The sequence below is a fragment of the Oncorhynchus nerka genome, linkage group LG11, assembly GCF_034236695.1.
Source record: "Oncorhynchus nerka isolate Pitt River linkage group LG11, Oner_Uvic_2.0, whole genome shotgun sequence".
In the NCBI taxonomy this organism is placed as follows: domain Eukaryota; kingdom Metazoa; phylum Chordata; class Actinopteri; order Salmoniformes; family Salmonidae; genus Oncorhynchus; species Oncorhynchus nerka.
The window spans coordinates 32,677,089-32,698,891 of NC_088406.1; the positions used below are offsets into that span (position 1 = coordinate 32,677,089).

The 21,803-nt window shown below is 42.9% G+C and overlaps 1 protein-coding gene across 1 annotated transcript in view; it reads left to right on the forward strand.

Moving 5' to 3' along the window:
- The window catches only part of LOC115136715 (rho GTPase-activating protein 32-like), a 28,822-nt gene that overhangs the window by 2,690 nt on the left and 4,329 nt on the right, over window positions 1-21,803 (forward strand). Inside the window, 19 exon segments of the mRNA XM_029672422.2 lie at window positions 5,863-5,976; window positions 7,052-7,151; window positions 7,390-7,487; window positions 7,810-7,894; window positions 15,024-15,110; window positions 15,477-15,620; window positions 15,875-15,967; window positions 16,111-16,233; window positions 16,410-16,487; window positions 16,674-16,755; window positions 18,150-18,299; window positions 18,418-18,520; window positions 18,679-18,823; window positions 19,073-19,155; window positions 19,392-19,499; window positions 19,616-19,761; window positions 19,852-20,065; window positions 21,280-21,428; window positions 21,639-21,713. Of these exon segments, the coding sequence (XP_029528282.2) occupies window positions 5,885-5,976; window positions 7,052-7,151; window positions 7,390-7,487; window positions 7,810-7,894; window positions 15,024-15,110; window positions 15,477-15,620; window positions 15,875-15,967; window positions 16,111-16,233; window positions 16,410-16,487; window positions 16,674-16,755; window positions 18,150-18,299; window positions 18,418-18,520; window positions 18,679-18,823; window positions 19,073-19,155; window positions 19,392-19,499; window positions 19,616-19,761; window positions 19,852-20,065; window positions 21,280-21,428; window positions 21,639-21,713 (2,155 nt within the window). The 5' untranslated portion in view covers window positions 5,863-5,884.

Here is a 21,803-nt window from a genome sequence, read left to right on the forward strand (position 1 = left end):
AATGAAGAGATGGAGATAACTATCCAGTTTGAATGTTTTTTTTTGCAGCTCGTTCCAGTCGCTAACTGCAGCGAACTGAAAAGAGGAGCAACCCAGGGATGACCAGTTTACGGAGGGGTATAGAGTGCAGTGATGTGTCCTATAAGGAGCATTGGTGGCAAATCTGATGGCCGAATGGTAAAGTACATCTAGCCGCTTGAGAGCACCCTTACCTGTCGATCTATAAATTACGTCTCCGTAATCTAGCATGTGTAGGATGGTCATCTGAAGCAGGGTTAGTTTGGCAGCTGGGGTGAAAGAGGAGTGATTACGATAGAGGAAACCAAGTCTAGATTTAACCTTAGCCTGCAACTTTGATATGTGCTGAGAGAAGGACAGTGTACCGTCTAGCCATACTCCCAAGTACTTGTATGAGGTGAATACCTTCAAGCTCTAAACCCTCAGAGGTAGTAATCACACCTGTGGGGAGGGCATTCTCCTTAGCAAACCACATGACCTTTGTTTTGGAGGTGTCCAGAACAGGGCAGAGCAAGCTTGTTGGACACTAAGAAAGCTTTGTTGTAGAGAGTTTAACACAACATCCGGGGAGGGGCCAGCTGAGTATAAGACTGTATCATGTGCATATAAATGGATGAGAGAGCTTCCTACTGCCTGAGCTATGTTGATGAAAAATTGGTGTCCCTTGGTGACAGGCACTGACTGAGACAGCAGATATTCTGACTTTATACACTGCCTTCTTTGAGAGAGGTAGTTAACAAACCAGGCTGAAGACCCCTCAGAGACACCAATACTCCTTAGCCGGCCCACAAGAATGGAACGGTCTACCGTATCAAAAGCTTTTGCCAAGTCCAGAAAAATAGCAGCACACACAACATTGCTTAGAATCAAGGGATGATTTTTGCCAAGTTTTTCCAACACTTTTGATAAACAGGGCAAAATAGAAATTGGCCTATAACTGTTAGGATCAGCTTGATCTCCCCCTTTAATTAAAGGATGCGATGTGAACCTCCCCAGATAGGAGAGACTGGCTTGGCGATGATAGGGCCTGCAACCTTGAAGGATCTAAACCATCTGACCCAGATGTTTTTTTGGTGTCAAGTTTAAGAAGCTCCTTTATTACCTCAGACTCAGTGACTGCCTGCAGGGAGAAACTTTGTAGCAGGGCAGGGGGGAAAGAGGGAGGAGCATCGGGGCTAGTCACATTAGAAGTGGTGGGAGATGAGGAAATGTTGGACGGGTAATGAGGCATGGCTGAGTCAAATAGGAATCTTGACTTAATGAAGTGGTGATTTAAAAAGCTCAGCAATGTGCTCCTTTTTAGTAACAACCACATCATCAACATTAAGGAACATGGGCAGCTGTGAGGAGGAGGGTTTATTCTCCAGGTCTTTAACTGTTTTCCATAACTTCTTGGGGCTAGACCCAGAGAGAGAACTGCTCTTTTAAGTAACTAACTTTGGCCTTCCAGACAGCCTGAGTGCACTTATTTCTCACTTGCCCGAACGAGAGCCAGTCGGACTGAGTATGCGTGTGCCAAGCCTTTCACCAAATGGAATTCTTGAGGTGGAGTAACTCTGCCAGCATCTTTAACTTCGTTATTTCCAAAGTTTTGGTATCTTCCATAAATCAAAATAGTTCGAGAGACTAAGATAAAGCTCCGGTAATAGATGATGACTACTGATATGCGATTTTCTACATTTTTTAAATATTTTTTTTTTTACCTTTATTTAACTAGGCAAGTCAGTTAAGAACAAATTCTTATTTTCAATGACAGCCTAGGAACAGTGGGTTAACTGCCTGTTCAGGGGCAGAACGACAGATTTGTACCTTGTCAGCTGGGGGGCTTGAACTTGCAACCTTCCGGTTACTAGTCCAACACTCTAACCACTAGGCTACCCTGCCGCCCCAGACATTGTGCAACCTTCGGCTGCAGTACAGCAAAGCCAAGTCAGCCTGTGCTCATGGTTCTCACCGGGAAGTGAAATGAGGGTGTAGCAAACGAATCAAAAGCAGTGGAGCGTGTAGTGAAGCAAAACTTGGGGCGATGGGGGGGCTACCATATTACGTCATTTTAGAATATATATTTTTTAATACAGACTATCAAAATATGTTTTGAAAATTGACATCCAATGGATTAGGATCATTTTCAGGTAGAAGAAAGTGGAGGTGCTGAAACACACGTTTGCACCCCATATTTTAATTTGCTCCATGACTCAGGCAGCCAAGTAGACACAAGGCTGTTTGGCTCATCTCAGTCACGAAGAGGTATACAGCAGTTTCTGATGAATTAACATGGTGGGTGGTTAAATCCTAATAAAACCCAGCCATGAAACGAAACATAGGCTGAATAGAGTTTGTCATATCATAGGAACAGACACTGCATTTCTTATTGTCGAGAAGCAACCTGCCAGTAAGCATTTCATTGGACGGTGTATACCATGTGTATCCCGTACATATGACTAATAAAACTTTACTTGATAGGAAAAGACACCACATTCTCACGGATTTGCGTGAAGTGGGCAGTTCGGATTTGTCACTTCAAGCCCAAATACTGTATATTATACTTTGACTAAAACGATGTCTTATTGGCTTAAATCGCTGTGGTGTATCATGGGTAAGCTCTGGCCATCGTCTTTCTGCTCGGGAAAAGTGTATTTCTACAGGTGTGGGAGTTTAAACGTTACTACCAGCACCAAACCTATGTCAGCTAAGCTTAAACAATTCCTCTCACATACCTAACTGATTCAATTTGAACAACATGCAAATAGGCTTACGGTCGGTCGGTCCTTTGTTGAATTGCTTTTCTCAATGGTAAGAAGCTGTGTGTAAAATAAATGAATTTCAGTTTATTTTTGTCTACTGCAGCTGCCTGTATTTCTGGACAGAGTATAGTCTTATGACCTTTATACTATATTTCTAATCCTCATTGTGTGTGTCTGGAATGGGACAAAGAATCATTTAAACAGCAATTACATTCATCATGAGATGAAACATAATGAATCCCACTGTAGTAGATGTAAATCAGATTATACAATCGTATGATTCTCCTCCCTGAGAGGAATAGCATTAATCAGGTTTTTAAGCCCATAAACACAATCACCTCTGTACTGTATACGGTATTGTGTTCATAGTACATAGTTTCATTTCCTCTTCCGGCTACCTCATCAGTCGAGAAGAGGAGTAGCTCACAACCGGCAGGTTACCATAGCAACCCCAGGCCTCCACTGCGTCTAACTTTATGACCGCATTCCAGAGCTCCGAATGAGAGTGCAAAACTTTCCCCTCAACAGTCAGATGGAAACATACACTAGGGAGCGCCTCTATCAAAACCCATGGAGATGTTGTTGACGAATACAGTACTGTGAGCTCAGCTGTCTGGGTGGGGGCTGCTCAGTGACCCCAGAGACACTGAACAACATAACAGTATGAGGTGAAACAACAGTCATTTCTCTCTTCCCAGCGGCTCCCTTAGATATATTACACCACATCTCTTAAAGCCTTTGGCCTACTTGCATACAGCACAGCACTGTAGAAAATGCATTAGGTTAACATGTGAGTGTGCCTAATATGAAGCACCAGAGGATCGTGTCATGAAATTCTTCTCTTAGAGATAATGTGTGGGCATCAATTCCTCACTCCAGCCCATGAATTGTAATACAGGTTTCATAAACAGCATGCAGAATTGCGTAGGCTGCCCTAGATTTCCTGGAGTACCATTTAGGCCAGAGTCGTCAAAGCCAGATCAGAGCTGTTTCTGTCTCTAGGCAGCAGAAATGGAGAGCTTCCTTCAAGTGGTGAACAAGATGTCTTGTAGCTACCGCTACTGTACATGGATGATGGTTTTACTATGACCTGTCTGGTATGACTGACAGATAAGCAGGGGAAAGATAATATCCCAAATGATAGACTATTCCCCATATAGCGCACTACTTTTTGATCAGGACTCATAGGGCTCTGGTCAAAAGAAATGCACTATGTAGGGCATAGTGTGCCATTTGGGACATTACAAATGCCTCACATTTGGTATGGGTTAAGTTAACGTGGCAAAAAAAATCTGTCCTCATTAAATTGAATTGGAATGCCATGTTATCGATATCCTAAATGAATGGATGTACCTTGTCATGTTGCCATAAGGCGGTGCAGAGTGTCTGCTACACAGCAATGTCCTGCACAGGATGTCCTTATCTGAGAAGAAACATTCTCCATTCTGAACAATCAAGGTTGGGCATGTTGCATTTTATAATGGAATAAATGCAATGCAGTGACAATATTACAGTGCTTTTGAAAACATTACTGGACAAACAAAGTTGGACCAAACATTCTGATGGTTGACAGATTGTCAGACTGTACTGAATGGCAAAAACATTCTGATGGTTGACAGATTGTCAGACTGTACTGAATGGCAAAAACATTCTGATGGTTGACAGATTGTCAGACTGTACTGAATGGCAAAAACATTCTGTACATAGAAACTAGTGTGTTACTTTGTTCATCTTCAAAGTAATGTAGCCTATCCCTGGAGAAACTCAGGACACATTTGTGACTTCAGATAAATCGTTGCTTGTTTTTTGTGTCGTCATGCTAACCTCTGAAATATTTGTTGTATTAATGTTTGATAGGATATCCTATAGATAGGCTTCATCTGCCATTGGAGAGAGGTGACAGTACAGTAGAATATAGTAGATCTGTGAATGTGGAGTGGGTCTGGTTTGCCCAGTGTCTCTGGCTGGTCACATTGTGCTGAGTCAGAGGGTGTGTGGAACTCTGTCAGCAGTGAGCACCACTCTGTGGCTACGGGCCAATGGGCTGCCTCCCTCTGCCTGCTCTCTTGGGGAAATTGCTACCCTGTATTGTAATGGCTGGCCTGATGTATCTATCTACTACTCCTTACAAACATCTCTATGGTCATCATTACAGCTTCTGATTGGAGAAGAGGAAAACTCCTGCTTTACTACCTCGGTATTGATTGGCTGGGGAGTTTTAGTGCTGAGGTGTACAACTGATGTACTTTGTGTGCACAATGCACATACTGTAGCACTCCAGGACCAGGGTTGGTTGGTTACCACTGCACTGTGTTTGCCCAATATCTAAGATGGGAGTTCAGATCCCAGCACTGCCTTTCATGAGGCCTAGTTATGGAAAGATTAGAAGGTTATGTTTGTTTCGCTCTGTCAGAGCATTCCTTTTATTTGTTGACAGGCTATAAAGAGCTGTATTAGGGATGATGGCTCAGAGTCCTTGACACCAGACCTGGTCACAACACTCCCATGCTGGTGGGGTTGGTTTCTGCCTCTCAGGATGGTGCCAAACATAGTCATAGACACATGTTGGCGGAAGGAGAGTTCCAAAGCTCCCATGTAGTGCTCCTCCTAGACCTGTTTTAATTGTTTTGAAAATGGGTGTTCTCTAACTGTAATGTTTAAAAGGTCAGTATGTACTTTTTGTTATCCCTTCTGGGGTCTCTTCCCAACAACACTCACCATGAAGGGTTCGTGTCTGCCTCTCAGGACCACTCCAAACCCAGCCACACATTCAAGTCCCAGTACTTCACCTGCAGTATGGATGGATTCCAGATTGTTTTAAAAATAAATATTTAAAAATGACCTGTTTTAAAAATAAATGTTTAAAAATGACCTGTTTTGAATGAAACAATTTGACGTGTAGGAAGTGTGTATTTACTTGTTCACTGAATGACTGTCTTACTATAGACACATTAACCATTCATCTTTTAAAAGGCGTGAAATTATTCTGAACAACGCAAGCTGCAGCTAAGAGTGGGTTAATGTCTGGCAGCTTCCCAGCTAAGGTTGACTCTCCTCTCCCCCTCTCTCCTCCATCTCTCTCTCTCCTCCATCTCGTCAGTCGACTGCTTCAGTAAGGCAGTATGATGGAGGCTGGCTGTGGGGTTGCCGCGGTGATCGGGAATGCTGGCTCAGGACATCAGGGAGAACCAGGAAGTGGTGACGTCCTTGAGGGGTGAGTTACTCTCTCACACTCACGCTGCACTGTACCGTACTGCTGCTATGTCAGCTGACCAGGACTCTGCAGATATCACACCCAGAAATGTAAAGGAGACGTATACAGGATCAGTTGAGGATGTGTGTGTGCTTGAGTGATTGTACAAGCATGTGTGTGTATTGTGTGTACGTGAGAGATTGACGGGGAGGAAGAGTGATGGAAAGAGAGGAATTCTAAAAGACATTAGTGATGGCTACATTATATCGATGACAGACAAATGATCTCTTCTCTATCTACTGTAAGTATGCTGGAAAACAACCAGGCCTTGATAGGATGCCTCTCATTTAATCACAGCTCTCCAGCAGATGAGATGAGCTCATTCTATCAGTGCCAGTGTTCTTGTCCTTTTTAGCAGATCTCAGGAGCAGTGGGCTATGAGACTGTATCACTGCATCACTCAGTCTGTGTCTGAGCCCTGGAAGGAAGGACAAATCGAAGGCATCCACTCTTCTTCATTGTCCCTGAGAAAAGTTGGTCTGAAAGGACTTTTCTCCCTCTGCCTAGCACACTGACTCAGATTTCAGCTGCAGGTTTTGTGAGGCGCTCCCTTGTGGGCGGATTGCATTCGTGACTTACTCAAAGGAAAGGCTTTGCTTACCCGAACATACACAAAAGCCATTATAGCTTTGTTTTGGTCCTACCAAGTGTGAGATGCTTCTTTTGTCAGGCTAAGTATGTTCTTTCTCTATGATGTGTTTACTGTATGTAGGCTAGGCTATACTCCTCTCTGGAGCTTTCTGTACCGGTCAGGAGCCATTTGAGACCGTGTGCAGTTATGTGCTATCACCAGAGTAACAAGGATGTAAATACCACAGGGTACATTATGTTTTCTGGGCCACTGGTGCAGTGTCATGATTTGAGCACCAGAAACATGATGTAAATATATTGGTCTCTCACTGGCTCCCTCTGGTGGCTTCTATGGAATTTTTCTATTTTAATTTCAAGTATTTCAAATGTAATGTATTTATGGATTCAGATTCTTCATCTTTCTCTCCCTGTTTATCTCTGTCCTTCCCTCCCTCTCCCTGTGTAGGGCCATGTGTATTACACCAGATAAAGAAGAGACCCAGCCTGATCCACACAAGAGCACTACTCCAACAGAGAAATCTCCAAAAGAGAGCACAACTGACATGGTACACTGTCTATAATCACTAGTTGAGGTCTGATACAAGCACTCTAACCTTGGAATAGCAGTCTCTGAACTCTACTACTATGTATTCTTATATATATATACTGCTAGTATGGGTTTCTTTTAAGTATTATTGAACAAGCAAATGTAAAGTACTGACTGTCTTGTAATTGGTTTACATGTCAGGAATGTTGAGTATTGTATGTGTTTATTGGCAGATATTGTGTGTTGTTGATTGGCAGGTACAGAGTGATGAGGTCACAGAGCTTCCTGTTGAGCCTGAGCCCATCCTGCGTTCCTGCGTCAGCACAGCCAGCATGAAGGTCAAAAACATGAAGAAGTAGGTGCTCCCGTCCCCACGGAAATGGTCTATTATGGGCTGTAAAATGGGCCTCTAAACCAGGGCAGTAAAATAAAGTGCAGTAAAAGGATGGGCTGGGGCCTGGCAGAGACTGACTGGTCAACTTGCTGTCTCACTCTCACTCTCACACTACCATCTCCCCCTTCTCGCTTTCCCTGCCCTCTTCCTCTGCTCTCCTTCTCTCTTTCTCTCTGCTCTCTCTCTCATGCTCACTCTCTACTCACTCCTCTCCCTCTTAGCTCTTTCTGCCTCAGTGTAACAGCCAGTAGAATACTGATGAGGTGATGCTGTTGTATTTCAGGCTGACGTTCCCCAGAGGTCATTTTCCCAGGCTGGCTGAATGTGCCCACTTCCACTATGAGACCGTTGACTTTGGCACTGTGCAGGTGAGGCCCGGCCCGGAACTGAACACACATACATTCTATGGAGAACAGAAGTCATTTGTTGCTGGTATTTTGGTAATTGTGTCTTTGACTCAATTTCATGTGTAGCTCAGTAGACATCATGGTGAATTGTTCCACAAAATACCTCATTCCCTTAATGGAAGAGAGCAGCCTGTCCTAATTATTTTAGATCATCCTGTCCCCACCCGACCCACATTCCACTCTCCAATTTCCCATATTGAAAAAATACAGATGGAATATAAATAATCTCATTCATTATGTACTTAAAGTGATACTTCGGGCGACCCATAGACTTCCAGTCATTGCGTTAACGTTAGTTAGCATTGGCTCACAAAATTAAATCTAACTTCCTACATAATGGACATGGCGACATAAAAATGGTATCCATTAGTTCATCTATCTCTGGGGAATTAGATAAAGGGCCTCATTGCCAAAATCCCGAAGTATCCCTTTAATTTAAATATAAAATTGGATACGTGATAAGGCAATAGCAACATGAAATCCAATATATCAGCATATTTAAAATGTTGTTCATGAATATTTAATCCAGTGTGTGCATTAATCCACTAAGTAGCATTCATTCCTGTCCGATCAGCTCAGGTTAAACCTGCAATCCTCAGCACTTGTTGGATGAAGCTGATGGTATCAGCCAGAGAAATAGTCTGATTTCTCTGGGTACACAGCATTACTGTAGGAGCATCCACAGGCGTCAGTACCATTGTAGTTGAGAGAGTGAACTGTAGCAGCTTTCAGATTCCAGGAGGTGGCAGGAGAGAGCAGTTATGTGCAGGGAGTTATGTTTAATACTGTAGAATGTAACAGAACATTTAACTGTATAAGATTTTGTTTTGTTTGCTTACCTTGCACCTGTGATATCAACCCATAGCCTCATCAGGTGGTCATTTAGGATGGCCCTATTGGTCATTTTTGATGACACTTTAACTATAGATTCATTGCCATTAGTCAGCACAGATTCCAGAGGGTTGAGAGTGAGAATTTGTTTTGCCTGTGGTGATAATTTGAATCAGTCAGGCGGAAGCGGCTGCTCACTCATTTGTGAAAGTGGCTGTTCCTTGCCTGGATAATTCCTGTGTAATTCTGTGGGCTTGACAGCAGAGAGCAGTAGTCATCTACTCTTTTGCACACTGATGCTTTTACCAGTTTCTAAACCCAGAGGCCCAACATCGTGAGACTTCCGGGAACACTTGCGAAGCAGACAAACCAGACCGAGGTTTGAGAAGTCAATGAGAGAAGTGAAAAATTTTTCCCTTGGAGAAGCATTTTTTGCATATCGTCATACTAAACCATCTTTGCTTTTACCGTTGAGAGCGCCTCACTGAAGCGCCATGTTCGTAGGGTGGTATAACATGACCTATTACATGTATGTGTGTGAGCTGATGCAAGCTCAAACACCGTGCATTGTAACTATAGAATAGCTGTGGCAACTGTGATACATTAGATGTGTGGCTGGAGCGTAGCTACTGAACAGAAGTGTCTGTCTGTGACCTTGAGATCTTCCTACAGGGGAAGATGAGCTGAGCTAGGAGAGAAATATCACTCTAGGGAGAGACCAGCCATGCCTCACTCTGACACTTAGACTTCACACGCTTAACTGTTTTCTTAAAGGCCCAGTGCAGTCAAAAGCTCTGTTTTCTGGTGTTTTATATATATTTCCACACTATTAGTATCACGTTCTGACCATAGTTCTTTTGTGTTTTCCTTGTTTTAGTGTTGGTCAGGACGTGAGCTGGGTGGGCATTCTATGTTGTGTGTCTGGTTTGTCTATTTCTATGTTTGGCCTGTTATGGTTCTCAATCAGAGGCAGGTGTTAGTCATTGTCTCTGATTGGGAACCATATTTAGGTAGCCTGTTTTGTGTTGGGTTTTGTGGGTGGTTGTTTCCTGACTTTGTGTTTTCTGCACCAGATGGGGCTGTTTCGGTTTTCACGGTTATTGTTTTGTATCCTGTTCGAGTTACCTTATTAAATTACCATGAACTATAACCACGCTGCGTTTTGGTCCGCCTCTCCTTCCCAGGAAGAAAGCCGTTACAATGAGGTTGGAATAATACTGTAAAAAAAAAAAAAAAAAACGATAATGCCCTTTTAGTGTAAGAGCTGTTTGAAAAGACTGACTGAAATTTGAGTCTGTTTTGGTGGGATGGAGTTTTGGCCTTTCCAGGGTGACATCACCATGTGGTTAATTAGTTAATTGGTTTGGAACTCTTTCTTATTGGGCTATTTGCCAATAACAGATAGTTTTCAGTGTTCCCATCTTCACTCAGACCACTTCCAGACAGTTCTAGCTAAATTCTTGCTTGAGAATTTGCTCTTTGCTAAGAAGCAATTTTTGTTTATTTTTGATGATTTTAATTAAGGTACTTAATTGCAGTTGTGTCACTAAACCTCGAGTCCAAGTCGAGTCACCAGTCCCCTGTCCTTGAGTCCGAGTCTAGTCACCAGTCCCTATGGCTGAGTCCCAGTGCTCAAGTCCTGGTCCAAGTGCTCAAGTCTGAGTTGAACAAAAAATACTACATTAATATTGGTTTATGTGCACATAGAAAAAAATATATAACTTTTGAAAGCCAAATTTAATGAGTTTTTTAGACATATTTGGTATTTTAGTTACTGTTGTTTTTCTGCTCGCTTGTATTGGTGGCTTGACGCCCGTCTGTTGCTCTATTGATTTGGCTCGTATTTAGTAGAAGAAATCTGCCCAACAACAACTAGTGGCAGGCTGGTGGGAAGATGTTCATGGGAGTGTTGAGGTAGAGCAAAGATTTTCCTCCTGTTGCACAATGGTCATAATTGCCTGCAATATACTATAGCATATGAAACAAATAGTCCTTCATACAGTCTCACACACATTTTATTTTATATAATGTTCAATAGTTATGTCAAATCAGTAATGTTTTAAAGGGATGAATGGTCTCTTGACGGAATTGGCTGTTGCTCCTGTCAGATTGACCAGATTATTATTTGCTACTTTTTTTGTAATCGGCCACTAATATTTATGTATGTTGTGTTATTCCAAAGTGAAAACTAAAGGGAGACTGGTGACAGTGGGAGGGTAGAGCGAGATGACAAATTCAAATACAAACTACTTTTCAATACTCAAGGGGAGAGAGGAAGACAATAGCTGTACTGTTTTTTTAACTTTTAAACTCAATAGAATTGTTTTCAATTTCGTAAAGCAGTTTGTGTTTCTTAACCATGCAAAGCTAAATAGTAGGCTGGTGACTAGTGAATACGGGGAAGCAAAAGTCGCTTGCGCGATGTGTATGATTGGAGGCGAAGCCAGAGTGGAGCCTGCCTTCTTGTCTGCCCACACTCATCGCTTGCTCCCCCGCAGCTCACCAGCTGATGTAGGCTGCGTGCGCCAGTGTGGTGCGCCATTCCCATGGCTAGCTAGAGGACAGAACCCTCACTGCTCTGCTCACCGTGCTGCAAATATTCTGCTTATTTTAGTAGCCAATCCAGTCAAGGTGCAAATACAAGTCACAGGAAGGTGAGTCCAAGTCACCAATGGTCGAGTCACAAGTCATGAAAATTGGGAGTCAAGTTCCAGTCCTGGACTCGAGTACCACAACACTGCTTAATTGTTACTCAAAAATGATTTGATATTGAGATAAAAACAGCAGCATTGGACCTTTAACTGCTGTTATAGTGTTATAAGTTACATGCTGACTTCACCCTAAGAGGGTGGTCTGACAGATTAGAGGGAGTGTCAAAACATTGTCCCTGTGGTGGGTCTCATGACTCATGTCCTCATCCTAGAAATCACACACAGGACCAGAAGGGATATGACAGATCAGGTCTCAGGCAGAATGACAACATGTGGACAGCAGCCTCTGAAACAAATACAGAGGACTGGGTCGATTCTGCCCGAGATTACTTCCATCTCTACAGAAGCATCAGTTGAAATGGAAATGCCTGGGTGGTCTGTTTCCTCCTGCACCTCTCTCTGTGCAGGCTTACGAATGGTTATACACTAACTGCTTTGGTTTAGCCTATATACTGTAGAGCTCCTTTGTCACGAGAGGATGAGGAAAGTTAGAGGGAGGGAAGGAAGGGGAGTGGGAGGGAGATTGAGATGAGGAGGGAATGGGAGGGACAAAGGGAGAGAGAAACAACGGGATGCTTCCCCTATTTCTATTCTCTGCTATTAAGGTGTAATTAAACAGTGAAAGCATGTTGTGGATCCACCTCATGGCGAAGGACAGACTGAAGGGGAGCATTTTGATTTAACCTAAGGGACAGATGAAAGCAACCAGCATCTGTTTAACGCTGCTCAATCCAGAGGCACTCTTTTCCTCTGTCCTAAATCCACCAGCCAGTGGTAGGAAGCTACGGGTTCAGCTTAGTGACTTCTATCTGGAGACACAGGACTGCAGTTGAACGCTGTCTGGGAGACATCCAGCTGTGTTGTAACCTGACTTAAAAGCTGAGGACCAGTTAAAAGCCTGCACTGGCAGGTACCAGTATGCGATTGTGTATTCATTTCTGTTTCTGGGTCCAGATGTGTGTATTAATAGTTAATGACTGCAGGCATGTTTCTATTTAGGGATTTGTGCTGTGCCGTGTATAGGTTGTCAGTTTTAGTTGCTTGGCTAAAATGCGCTGGTAAAAAGAGTTGGGGGATAGAAAGAGCGTAAACAAAACAGAAGTAAGACATGCACTACATTTACTCAGTTTAGTTTGCAGTGTTAAATGACTCCGCTCCATGTGAAAGTGTTTCTCTGTCCAGACATCCTCTTGACATATTGTTAATCATCATTGATTCATGTTTGTTGTCTTATCATGCTAACCGTCCATATTTCCATCTACATGACCGTAGTTAATGTTGTTTAATTCACTCATTGACTAATGATTATTCTTCCAGCCTGTATTAATAGTTGACATCCTCCAAACAATATTGATTATTTTCTTTTCTTTTTCAAATGTTTGCTTTGTGATAAGGTATTTTGCATTGATTTGTTACTCTCTGCATAGCTACGTGTATGAAGGAGCTGTGGTTATAGAGCAGTGATGGGTAACTAGGTCATATTGTGTTGGGTAACTCGAGTATCTAGATTAGCTGTTCACTCTTCTAAATAACCAAAACCTCCCCTGCCTCGCAGGCCTTTGAAGTTATGCCTGTATTTGATATCATTGTATTCCCCTTACTATTCCTGAGGCTTTGATCTCCTCTTGGTATAGGAGTTGATGGAGTTATATGGGACGGAGGGAGGGGGGTGGGGTTCTTGGTACATTTCCATAGCCTCTCAAACACTGAGAGGCTATGGAAATAATTGCTTAAATATTATTAATATACTGCATTATTTTTTGGGTTGAAAAACATATGTCAAGGGCTCAGTGTCATGGTGTTGAAAATGCACATTCGTACTTTCTTAACCTCTCACAACAGCCAGTGAAATTGCAGGGCGCCAAATTCAAAACAACAGAAATCCCATAATTAAAATTCCTCAAACATACGAGTATTATACACCATTTTAAAGATAAACGTCTTGTAAATCCAATCACAGTGTCCGATTTCAAAAAGGCTTTACAGAGAAAGCGCCTAGTCACAGAAAACCATACAGCCATTTTCCAGCCAAGGAGAGGGCTCACAAAAGTCAGAAATAGCGATTAAATTAATCACTAACCTTTGATGATCTTCATCAGGTGGCACTCACATGACTTCATGTTACACAATAAATGTGTGTTATGTTCGATAAAGTTGATCTTTATGTCCAAAAACCTCAGTTGAAATTGGCGCGTTATGTACAGTAATCATTGTCTCAAACAAACATCCGGTGAAAATGCAGAGAGCCACATCAAATTACAGAAATACTCATCATAAACATTGATGAAAGATACAAGTGTTTAACATACATTTAAAGATAAACTTCTCCTTAATGCAACCGCTGTGTCAGATTTTAAAAAGGATTTACGGCGAAAGCACACAACGCGATTATGTTAGGTCAGCGCCTAGCCACAAAAACCATACAGCCATTTTCCAACCAAGGAGAGGTGTCACAAAAGTCAGAAATAGCGTTAAAATGAATCACTTACCTTTGTTGATCTTCATCTGGTGGCACTCCCAGGTCTCCATGTTAGACAATAAATGTTTGTTTTGTTCGATAATGTCCCTCTTTAGTGCGTTTAGTTCAGAAATCCAAAGGCACAATGCTCGCTCTCAACATCAAGACGAAAAGTCAAAAAAGTACAATAAAAGTTAGTATAAACATGTCAAACGATGTTTAAAATCAACCATCAGGTTGTTTTTGTCATAAATATTCAATAATATTTCAACCGGACAAAAGCTTTGTCAATAGAAAAGGAGAAACAAGAAAGGCGTGTTCCCAGTCACGTGCAGGACTCATTGCTAGAAATTTCCACTGGCCTCTCATTGAAAGTGCTGTATCTCCCTCATTTTTCAGAGTAAAATTCTGAAACAATGCCTAAAGACTGGTCACATGTAGAGGAAGCCATAGATCTCGTGAACTGGGTCCTAAGTCTTTGTATGGTGGATAGGCTTTCAATGGAAAAACAGCCTTTCAAAATAATAGTACTTCCTGGTTGGATTTTCCTTAGGTTTTCCCCTGCTATATCAGTTCTGTTATACTCACAGACATTATTTTAACAGTTTTAGAGTGTTTTCTATCCAAATCTGCTAATTATATGCACATCCTAGATCCTGGGCCTGAGTAGCAGGCAGTTTCATTTGGGCATGCTTTTCATCCAAAATTCCGAATGCTGTCCCCTACCCTAGTGAAGTTAAGAGTTCTTTCTTATTGTACATGAAGTCAGCAGCTCTCAAGGACCTCAACACATTTTTTATAGGGGCCTCTCCTTTTTGATATATTATGTAGATAATACAATTAGATTTGAGATGTTTCTAGTCATGACAAACTAACCCATTTCTAACCATGATAGTGTTACCCAGTTGGCTCTACTGTCCATTACTGATAGAGTTTGGAGAGTGAGCTAAGTGACCGAACATGAATTTGGTGTGTGTTTTACTTTCACACTAGTTCAGAAACAGAAAGAGGTTGCTGTATTAAACTCCTGCATTATTTAGAGTGTGGTGTCCCTCACTATTTAAATCTCTCTGTACCCATTCCCCTGCAGCTGTCCTTTGCAGAGGAGCAGACTGAGGGGAAGAAGGCTGGTCTGGACTCCAAGGAGCCACTCTTCGTGGTTCAGATCTGCTGCCAGGTATAATGGAGCTTGAGGGCTAGGCCCTAGTTTCTGACCCATAGAACATATTATCTGAAGCATGATACTCATATCTAAGGGGGTAGGATAATCCAGTGCTTCTCAACCCTCTCCTTGGGACCCCCAGACGTTTCACAATTTAGTTGTAGCCATGAACTAGCACACCTGATTCAAGTAGTCGAGGGCTTGATGATTAGTTAAACGAGGTTTGCTAGCGCTGCACTAGATCAAATACATGGAATGGCTACGGGTCCAGGAGGAGAGGTTTGAGACAGGCTGGGATAATCTATTTTGTGACTTTGTACAGTAGCTTTATCCTAGATTCCTTCACTCATTTCAGGCTCACTGTCTCTGTTTGTGTCTCAGAGTCTGAGCTGGCTGGTGAAGCGTTCCTATGAAGACTTCCGTGTGCTGGACAAACACCTCCACCTTTGTATCTACGACAGACGCTTTTCTAAACTCACTGAGCTGCCCCGCATTGACTCTCTGAAGGACACAGTAGAGGTAGAGGTCAGTCAACAGGACTTAATCTTACTACTGGCAATATTATACTATCTGCTGTGAATGAGACCGGTTGTATCCCAAATGACACCCCATTCCCTAAATAGTGTAATACTTTTGAACAGTGCACAGGAAACTAGTGGACTAATTAGGGAATCGAGTGCCATTAGGGACACTTCCACAGTCATAGTTACATTAGATCAGGTATCTCCCCTGGCTTTGCATTCAACCTAACTCATTCCCGCCGGCTCTATTCTCCTCAGGAAATAACCAAGATGTTGGCGGCCTACCTGTCCCGTCTCTCAGCCATCGCTGACAACAAGATCAACTGTGGTCCAGTGCTGACATGGATGGAGGTGAGCTACTCATATTTCTCTTTATTCAATTAGACTTCTTGCAGAATGACATTTTCCATAGATAGTAATAGATCCATTTGCTGTCTTTGCTAAACTCCGTTATGTCATTTTGTACTCCATCAGCCTGTGTTTTTGTCTCTCAGATTGATAACAAGGGCAACCACATGCTGGTAGCTGAGGAGTCCTCCATCAATGTTCCTGCCATCGCCGCGGCCCACGTCATCAAACGCTACATTGCCCAGGCCACAGATGAACTGACCTTTGAGGTGACCCGTCTGGGCATCTTATGATAGGACAGGAAATGGGTTTAGGGAACAGTTGGATGATATGGGGATACATTCACTAGGGTATTTGTACACATTCTGCCGTGGTTGTTGATGTTTTTAAACCCACTCAAATTACTATACTCTCTGTTGTCTTTTCTGCGTCGTCCCTGTTCTAGGTAGGGGACATTGTGTCAGTTATTGACATGCCTCCTAAAGAGGACACTGGCTGGTGGAGAGGGAAGCATGGTTTTCAGGTAAAACCCCTCAAATAGGTCTGACATAAACAGCTTTGTCTGTCCCTTCATAATAGTGACCCATTTTCTGCATCCCACACCCTACTGTACATGGAGGTTACTATCACTTACTCTTCCTTAGATCGTATCTGGTGCATAAACAGCGCGGGAGAGTTACGATTCCTCCTTCTGTTTCTCTCTGTGCAGGTTGGCTTCTTCCCCTGTGACTGTGTGGAGCTGATCAGTGACAGGGTTCCCCCCTGTGTGTCCAGCTCTGTGCCAAAACCAGGTACTGTGGCCTGTTTTACAGCAACAATACGTTGTTCTCCCTCTTCTCCATGATGCATGTATAACTGACTGGATGTGACTCTTAAAGCGTGTCTGAATCAATGAGGTGTGTGTGTGTGTGTGTGTGTGTGTGTGTGTGTGTGTGTGTGTGTGTGTGTATACATACAGTGCATTTGGGAAGTGTTCAGACCTTCACTTTTTCCACATTTTGTTACATTAGTCTTATTCTAAAATGGATTAAATTAAATGTTTTCCTCATCAACCTACACACAATACCCCATAATGACAAAGTGAAAACATATATTTTTCTTTAATGTATATATTTTTTAAATGATACCTTATTTACATAAGTATTCAGACCTTTTGCTATGAGACTCAGGTGCATCCTGTATCCATTGATCATCCTTGATGTTTCTACAACTGGATTGGAGTCCAACTGTGGTAAAATCAATTGATTGGACATGATTTGGAAAGTCACACACCTGTCTAGATAAGTGCACACAGTTGACAGTTCATGTCAGAGCAGAAACCAAGCCATGAGGTCCAAGGAATTTTCCGTAGAGCTCCGAGGCAGGATTGTGTCAAGGCACAGATCTGGGGAAGGGTACCAAAAAATGTCTGCAGCATTCTCAAGGCCCCGAGAACAAAGTGACCTCCATAATTCTTAAATGGAAGAAGTTTAGAACCACCAAGACTTCCTAGAGCTGGCCGCACAGCCAAACTGAGCAATCGGGAGAGAAGGGCCTTGGTCAGGGAGGTGACCAAGAACCCGATGGTCACTCTGACAGAGCTCCAGAGTTCCTCTGTGGAGATGGTTGTCCTTCTGGAAGGTTATCCCATCTCTGCAGCACTTCTCCAATCAGACCTTTATGGTAGAGTGAGCTACACTTCAATAAAAGGAGTGACAGCCAGCTTGGAGTTTGCCAAAAGGCACCTAAAGACTCTGACCATGAGAAACAAGATTATCTGGTCTGATGGAACCAGATTGAACTCCTATGTGTTATTTCATAGTTTTAATGTCTTCACTATTATTCTACAATGTAGAAAATAGTATAAATAAAGAGAAATCCTTGAGTAGGTGTGTCTAAATCATTTTTTGCTTTGTCATTATGGGGTTTTGTGTGTAGATTGAGGGGGGGGGGAACAATGTAATCAATTTTAGAAAAAGGCTGTAACATAACAAAATGTGGAAAAAGTGAAGGGGTCTGAATACTTTCCGAATGCACTGTATGTGTGTGTGAGTGTTATATGGGTTGACTCTGAAGAGAGGACCACTTTGGGCTTAAGTGTTTTTATTCATACTTTCAAGTGTTATCCACTGGGATTCAAATGAACAGTTATTGTTTTATTTACAACCCAAAACTACATTAGATTCATTCAGATTTTGTCCATCAGTCTGTAAGAAGCACGGAAAGCTGGTGACATTCCTGAGGAGCTTCATGAAGTCCCGTCCACCTCCCCAGAGGCTGAGGCAGCGTGGGATCCTCAGGGAGAGGGTGTTTGGCTGTGACCTGGGGGAGCACCTCCTCAACTCAGGACACGATGGTCAGTCTCCCAGCAGCCGTATCTCTCTATAGTTAGCACGGTATAGAGAATGGTAGTCTTCTCAGTCTTTGTCGTTCAAATCTTTTGGATGTTACTGTGTTGACGGCCCTTTCTCCAGTCCCCCAGGTGATCAAATGCTGTACTGAGTTCATTGAGAGACATGGTGTCGTGGACGGGATGTACAGACTCTCTGGGATCTCCTCCAACATCCAGAAACTGAGGTAAACCCTTGCTTCACTTAGCATTACATAATGTACAACATCTTTGAAAAGATTGAGATTCAATCATCATGTCAGTACTGCTTACAGACTTTTAGCGTGTTGACCATACGTGATGGTCTGATGTTGAGCGTTAACCAGTGTCTTCTCTGTTTCCCCAGACATGAGTTTGACTCGGAGCAGATACCAGACCTCAGTAGAGATGTCTTCAAGCAGGATATCCACTCCGTAGGGTCTCTGTGTAAACTGTACTTCAGAGAGCTGCCCAACCCTCTGCTCACCTACCAGCTCTATGAGAGATTCTCAGTAAGTAGCAGAATACTGGATTGGGACTGGTACTTAGGGGAGAGATGGGGGGCTGATTGGGGAAAAAATAGTGTAAACCAAGTTTACATAATGGGTAGAATTCTTAATCAGAAAAAATCCTTTTAGCACAGTGGGGTGTATTGAAGATTACCGTAAACGGGGGAAACAACAGTTAAGGACAGAATGCTCCTGCTGGCCTAGTTATGAGGCTCTCTCTGTGTGGACCTCTCGTGTTCCCTCCCTCCACAGGAGGCTGTGTCTGCAGCTACTGATGAGGAGAGGCTGGTGAAGATCCACAACGTCATCCAGCAGCTTCCTCCTCCTCACTACAGGTCAGTTGGAGAACTCACAGCAAACCCAAATGGCTTCTGCAATACTGCATCTTCTGTATTCACTACAACGGTATATAAAGTCACCACTGAACTGTAGGTGCTAAAGCGCCATCTGTTGGCTAACAGAGAGCATTGACCAGTCAAAGACTTGGTATTGTAAGCTGACAGTAAAGAAGGGTGTATTCCACATGTCTGTGTTCTACCTGATCTGTAATACTCTCTGGTCTGTGTTGTAGGACTCTGGAATTCCTCATGAGACATTTGTCCCAACTAGCCACTTTCAGCCCTATTACCAACATGCACACCAAGAACCTGGCCATCGTCTGGGCTCCCAACCTGCTTAGGTATATTGTAACATTCCAACAACCAACACTGTCATTAGTATTTACTGCGAATATACACTGTTTTGTAACTGGTTATGACTGGCCATGAAGTTGAATAGGATATAACTGTGTTCCAGATCCAAGCAGATTGAGTCGGCCTGTTTTAGTGGAACAGCAGCCTTCATGGAGGTGCGTATCCAGTCAGTGGTGGTGGAGTTCATACTGAACAACACAGAGGCACTCTTCAGCCCCAAACTCAACGCCCTCATCCGGGAGAGCACAGGTACAGCATTACCCTGGCTTAGGCAGTCATTATAGGGAAGTTGTGAGGACATTATGTGAAGTTCAAAAACATTGGTCCCTTTGCTTCCAGGTACCAGTACCTTATCGAGGCCCAAGTCTCTGCTGGTGTGCTCTCCCTCCACTAAGCTCCTGTCTCTGGAGGAAGCCCAGGCCCGTACCCAGGCCCAGCTGGGCTCCCCTGTTACTACTCCAATTCTGTCCCACAGCGAGTACATCGAGGTGGGGGAGGGACCCGGGGCACTGATGGGCAAGTTCCACACAGTCATTGAGCTCCCCACTGAGAGGTAGGTTGTTGTTGGTGCTTCTAGAAACTAGTAGCCTACAGTACGTTGTAGTTGTATAAACCATGTACAGTACCAGTCAAAAGTTTGGACACACCTACTCATTCCAGGGTTATCTTAATTTTTACTATTTTCTGTATTGTAGAATAATAGTGAAGACTTCAACTATGAAATAACACATATGGAATCATGTAATAACCAAAAAAGTGTTAACCAATAATCAAAAAATATAAATATATTTTATATTTGAGATTCTTCAAAGTAGCCACCATTTGCCTTGATGATCAATGAAATTGCAGCCCAAATAAATGTTTCAGAGTTCAAGTAACAGACACATCTCAACATGAACTGTTCAGAGGAGACTGCGTGAATCAGGCCTTCATGGTCGAATTGCTGCAAAGAAACCACTACTAAAGGACACCAATAATAAGAAGAGACTTGCTTGGGCCTAGAAACACGAGTAACAGACATTAGACTGGTGGAAATCGTCCAAATTTCAGATTATTGGTTCTAACCCCTGTGGCTTTGTGAGATGCAGAGTGTGGTTCCCACCGTGAAGCATGGAGGTGTGATGGTGTGTGGGTGCTTTGCTGGTGACACTGTCAGTGATTTATTTAGAATTCAAGGCACACTTTACCAGCATGGCTACCACAGCATTCTGCAGCCATACACGATCCCATTTGGTTTGCGCTTAGTGGGACAATCATTTGTTTTTCAACAGGGCAATGACCCAAAACACACTTCCAGGCTGTGTAAGGGCTATTTGACCAAGGAGACTGATTGAATGCTGCATCAGATGATCTGGCTTCCACAATCACCTGACTTCAACCCAGTTGAGATGAGTTGGACCACAGAGTGAAGGAAAAGCAGCCAACAAATGCTCAGTATATGTGGGAACTCCTTCAAGACTGTTAGAAAAGCATTCCAGGTGAAGCTGGTTGAGAGAATGCTAAGAGTGCAAAGCTGTCATCAAGGCAAAGGATGGCTACTTTGAAGAATCTCAAATATAACATATTAAGATTTTTTTTTTAATAAAAAAAAAAAAAGTGGTTACTACATGATTCCATATGTGTTATTTCGTAGTTTTGTTGTTGAAAATAGTCAAATTAAAGTATACCCTGGAATGAGTAGGGGTGTCCAAACATTTGACTGGTACTGTATGTCTCTGATCACCCTGTACATTCCGCTTTAGTCACGGGGCATGTTGTGTTATATAGTAAGAGGGCTCCTGGGAAGGTGAAGAAGTCCCCAGTGGGAAGCTGGCGTTCATTCTTCCACCTGGGCAAGTCCTCCTCCATGACTTCCAAACGCAAGCTGAAGCGTCACCCCAGCGAACCCAATGAGATAAAGAGCATCGCGCTGCCAGGTCAGGCCTCAACCAGCACTACACTGTCACCATCCAGTACTGTAAACAACCATAAGGACTTTCTTCACAGCCATGTTATAAAATACCTCCCAGTCATGTCTCTGTGGTTAAATGTATGGGTGTTTTTTCCACTTGGGTGATGTGACGAAGTCATGTTTTTTTTTAAAGAAGTCTATTTTCAACTTCAGTTTGTACTTCCATATTATTCAGGTGGAAGAGGTGACAGTGGGACACTGCGCTCCACCAAAAGTGAAGAATCTCTCACCTCTTTGCACAATGTGGAAGGTAAACATGCCCCCAGTCACACTCTCAATCCTGTCAGTACCCGTGTTTCATAATACTTGATAAACAAATTTAGAGTAATAATTTGTTTGT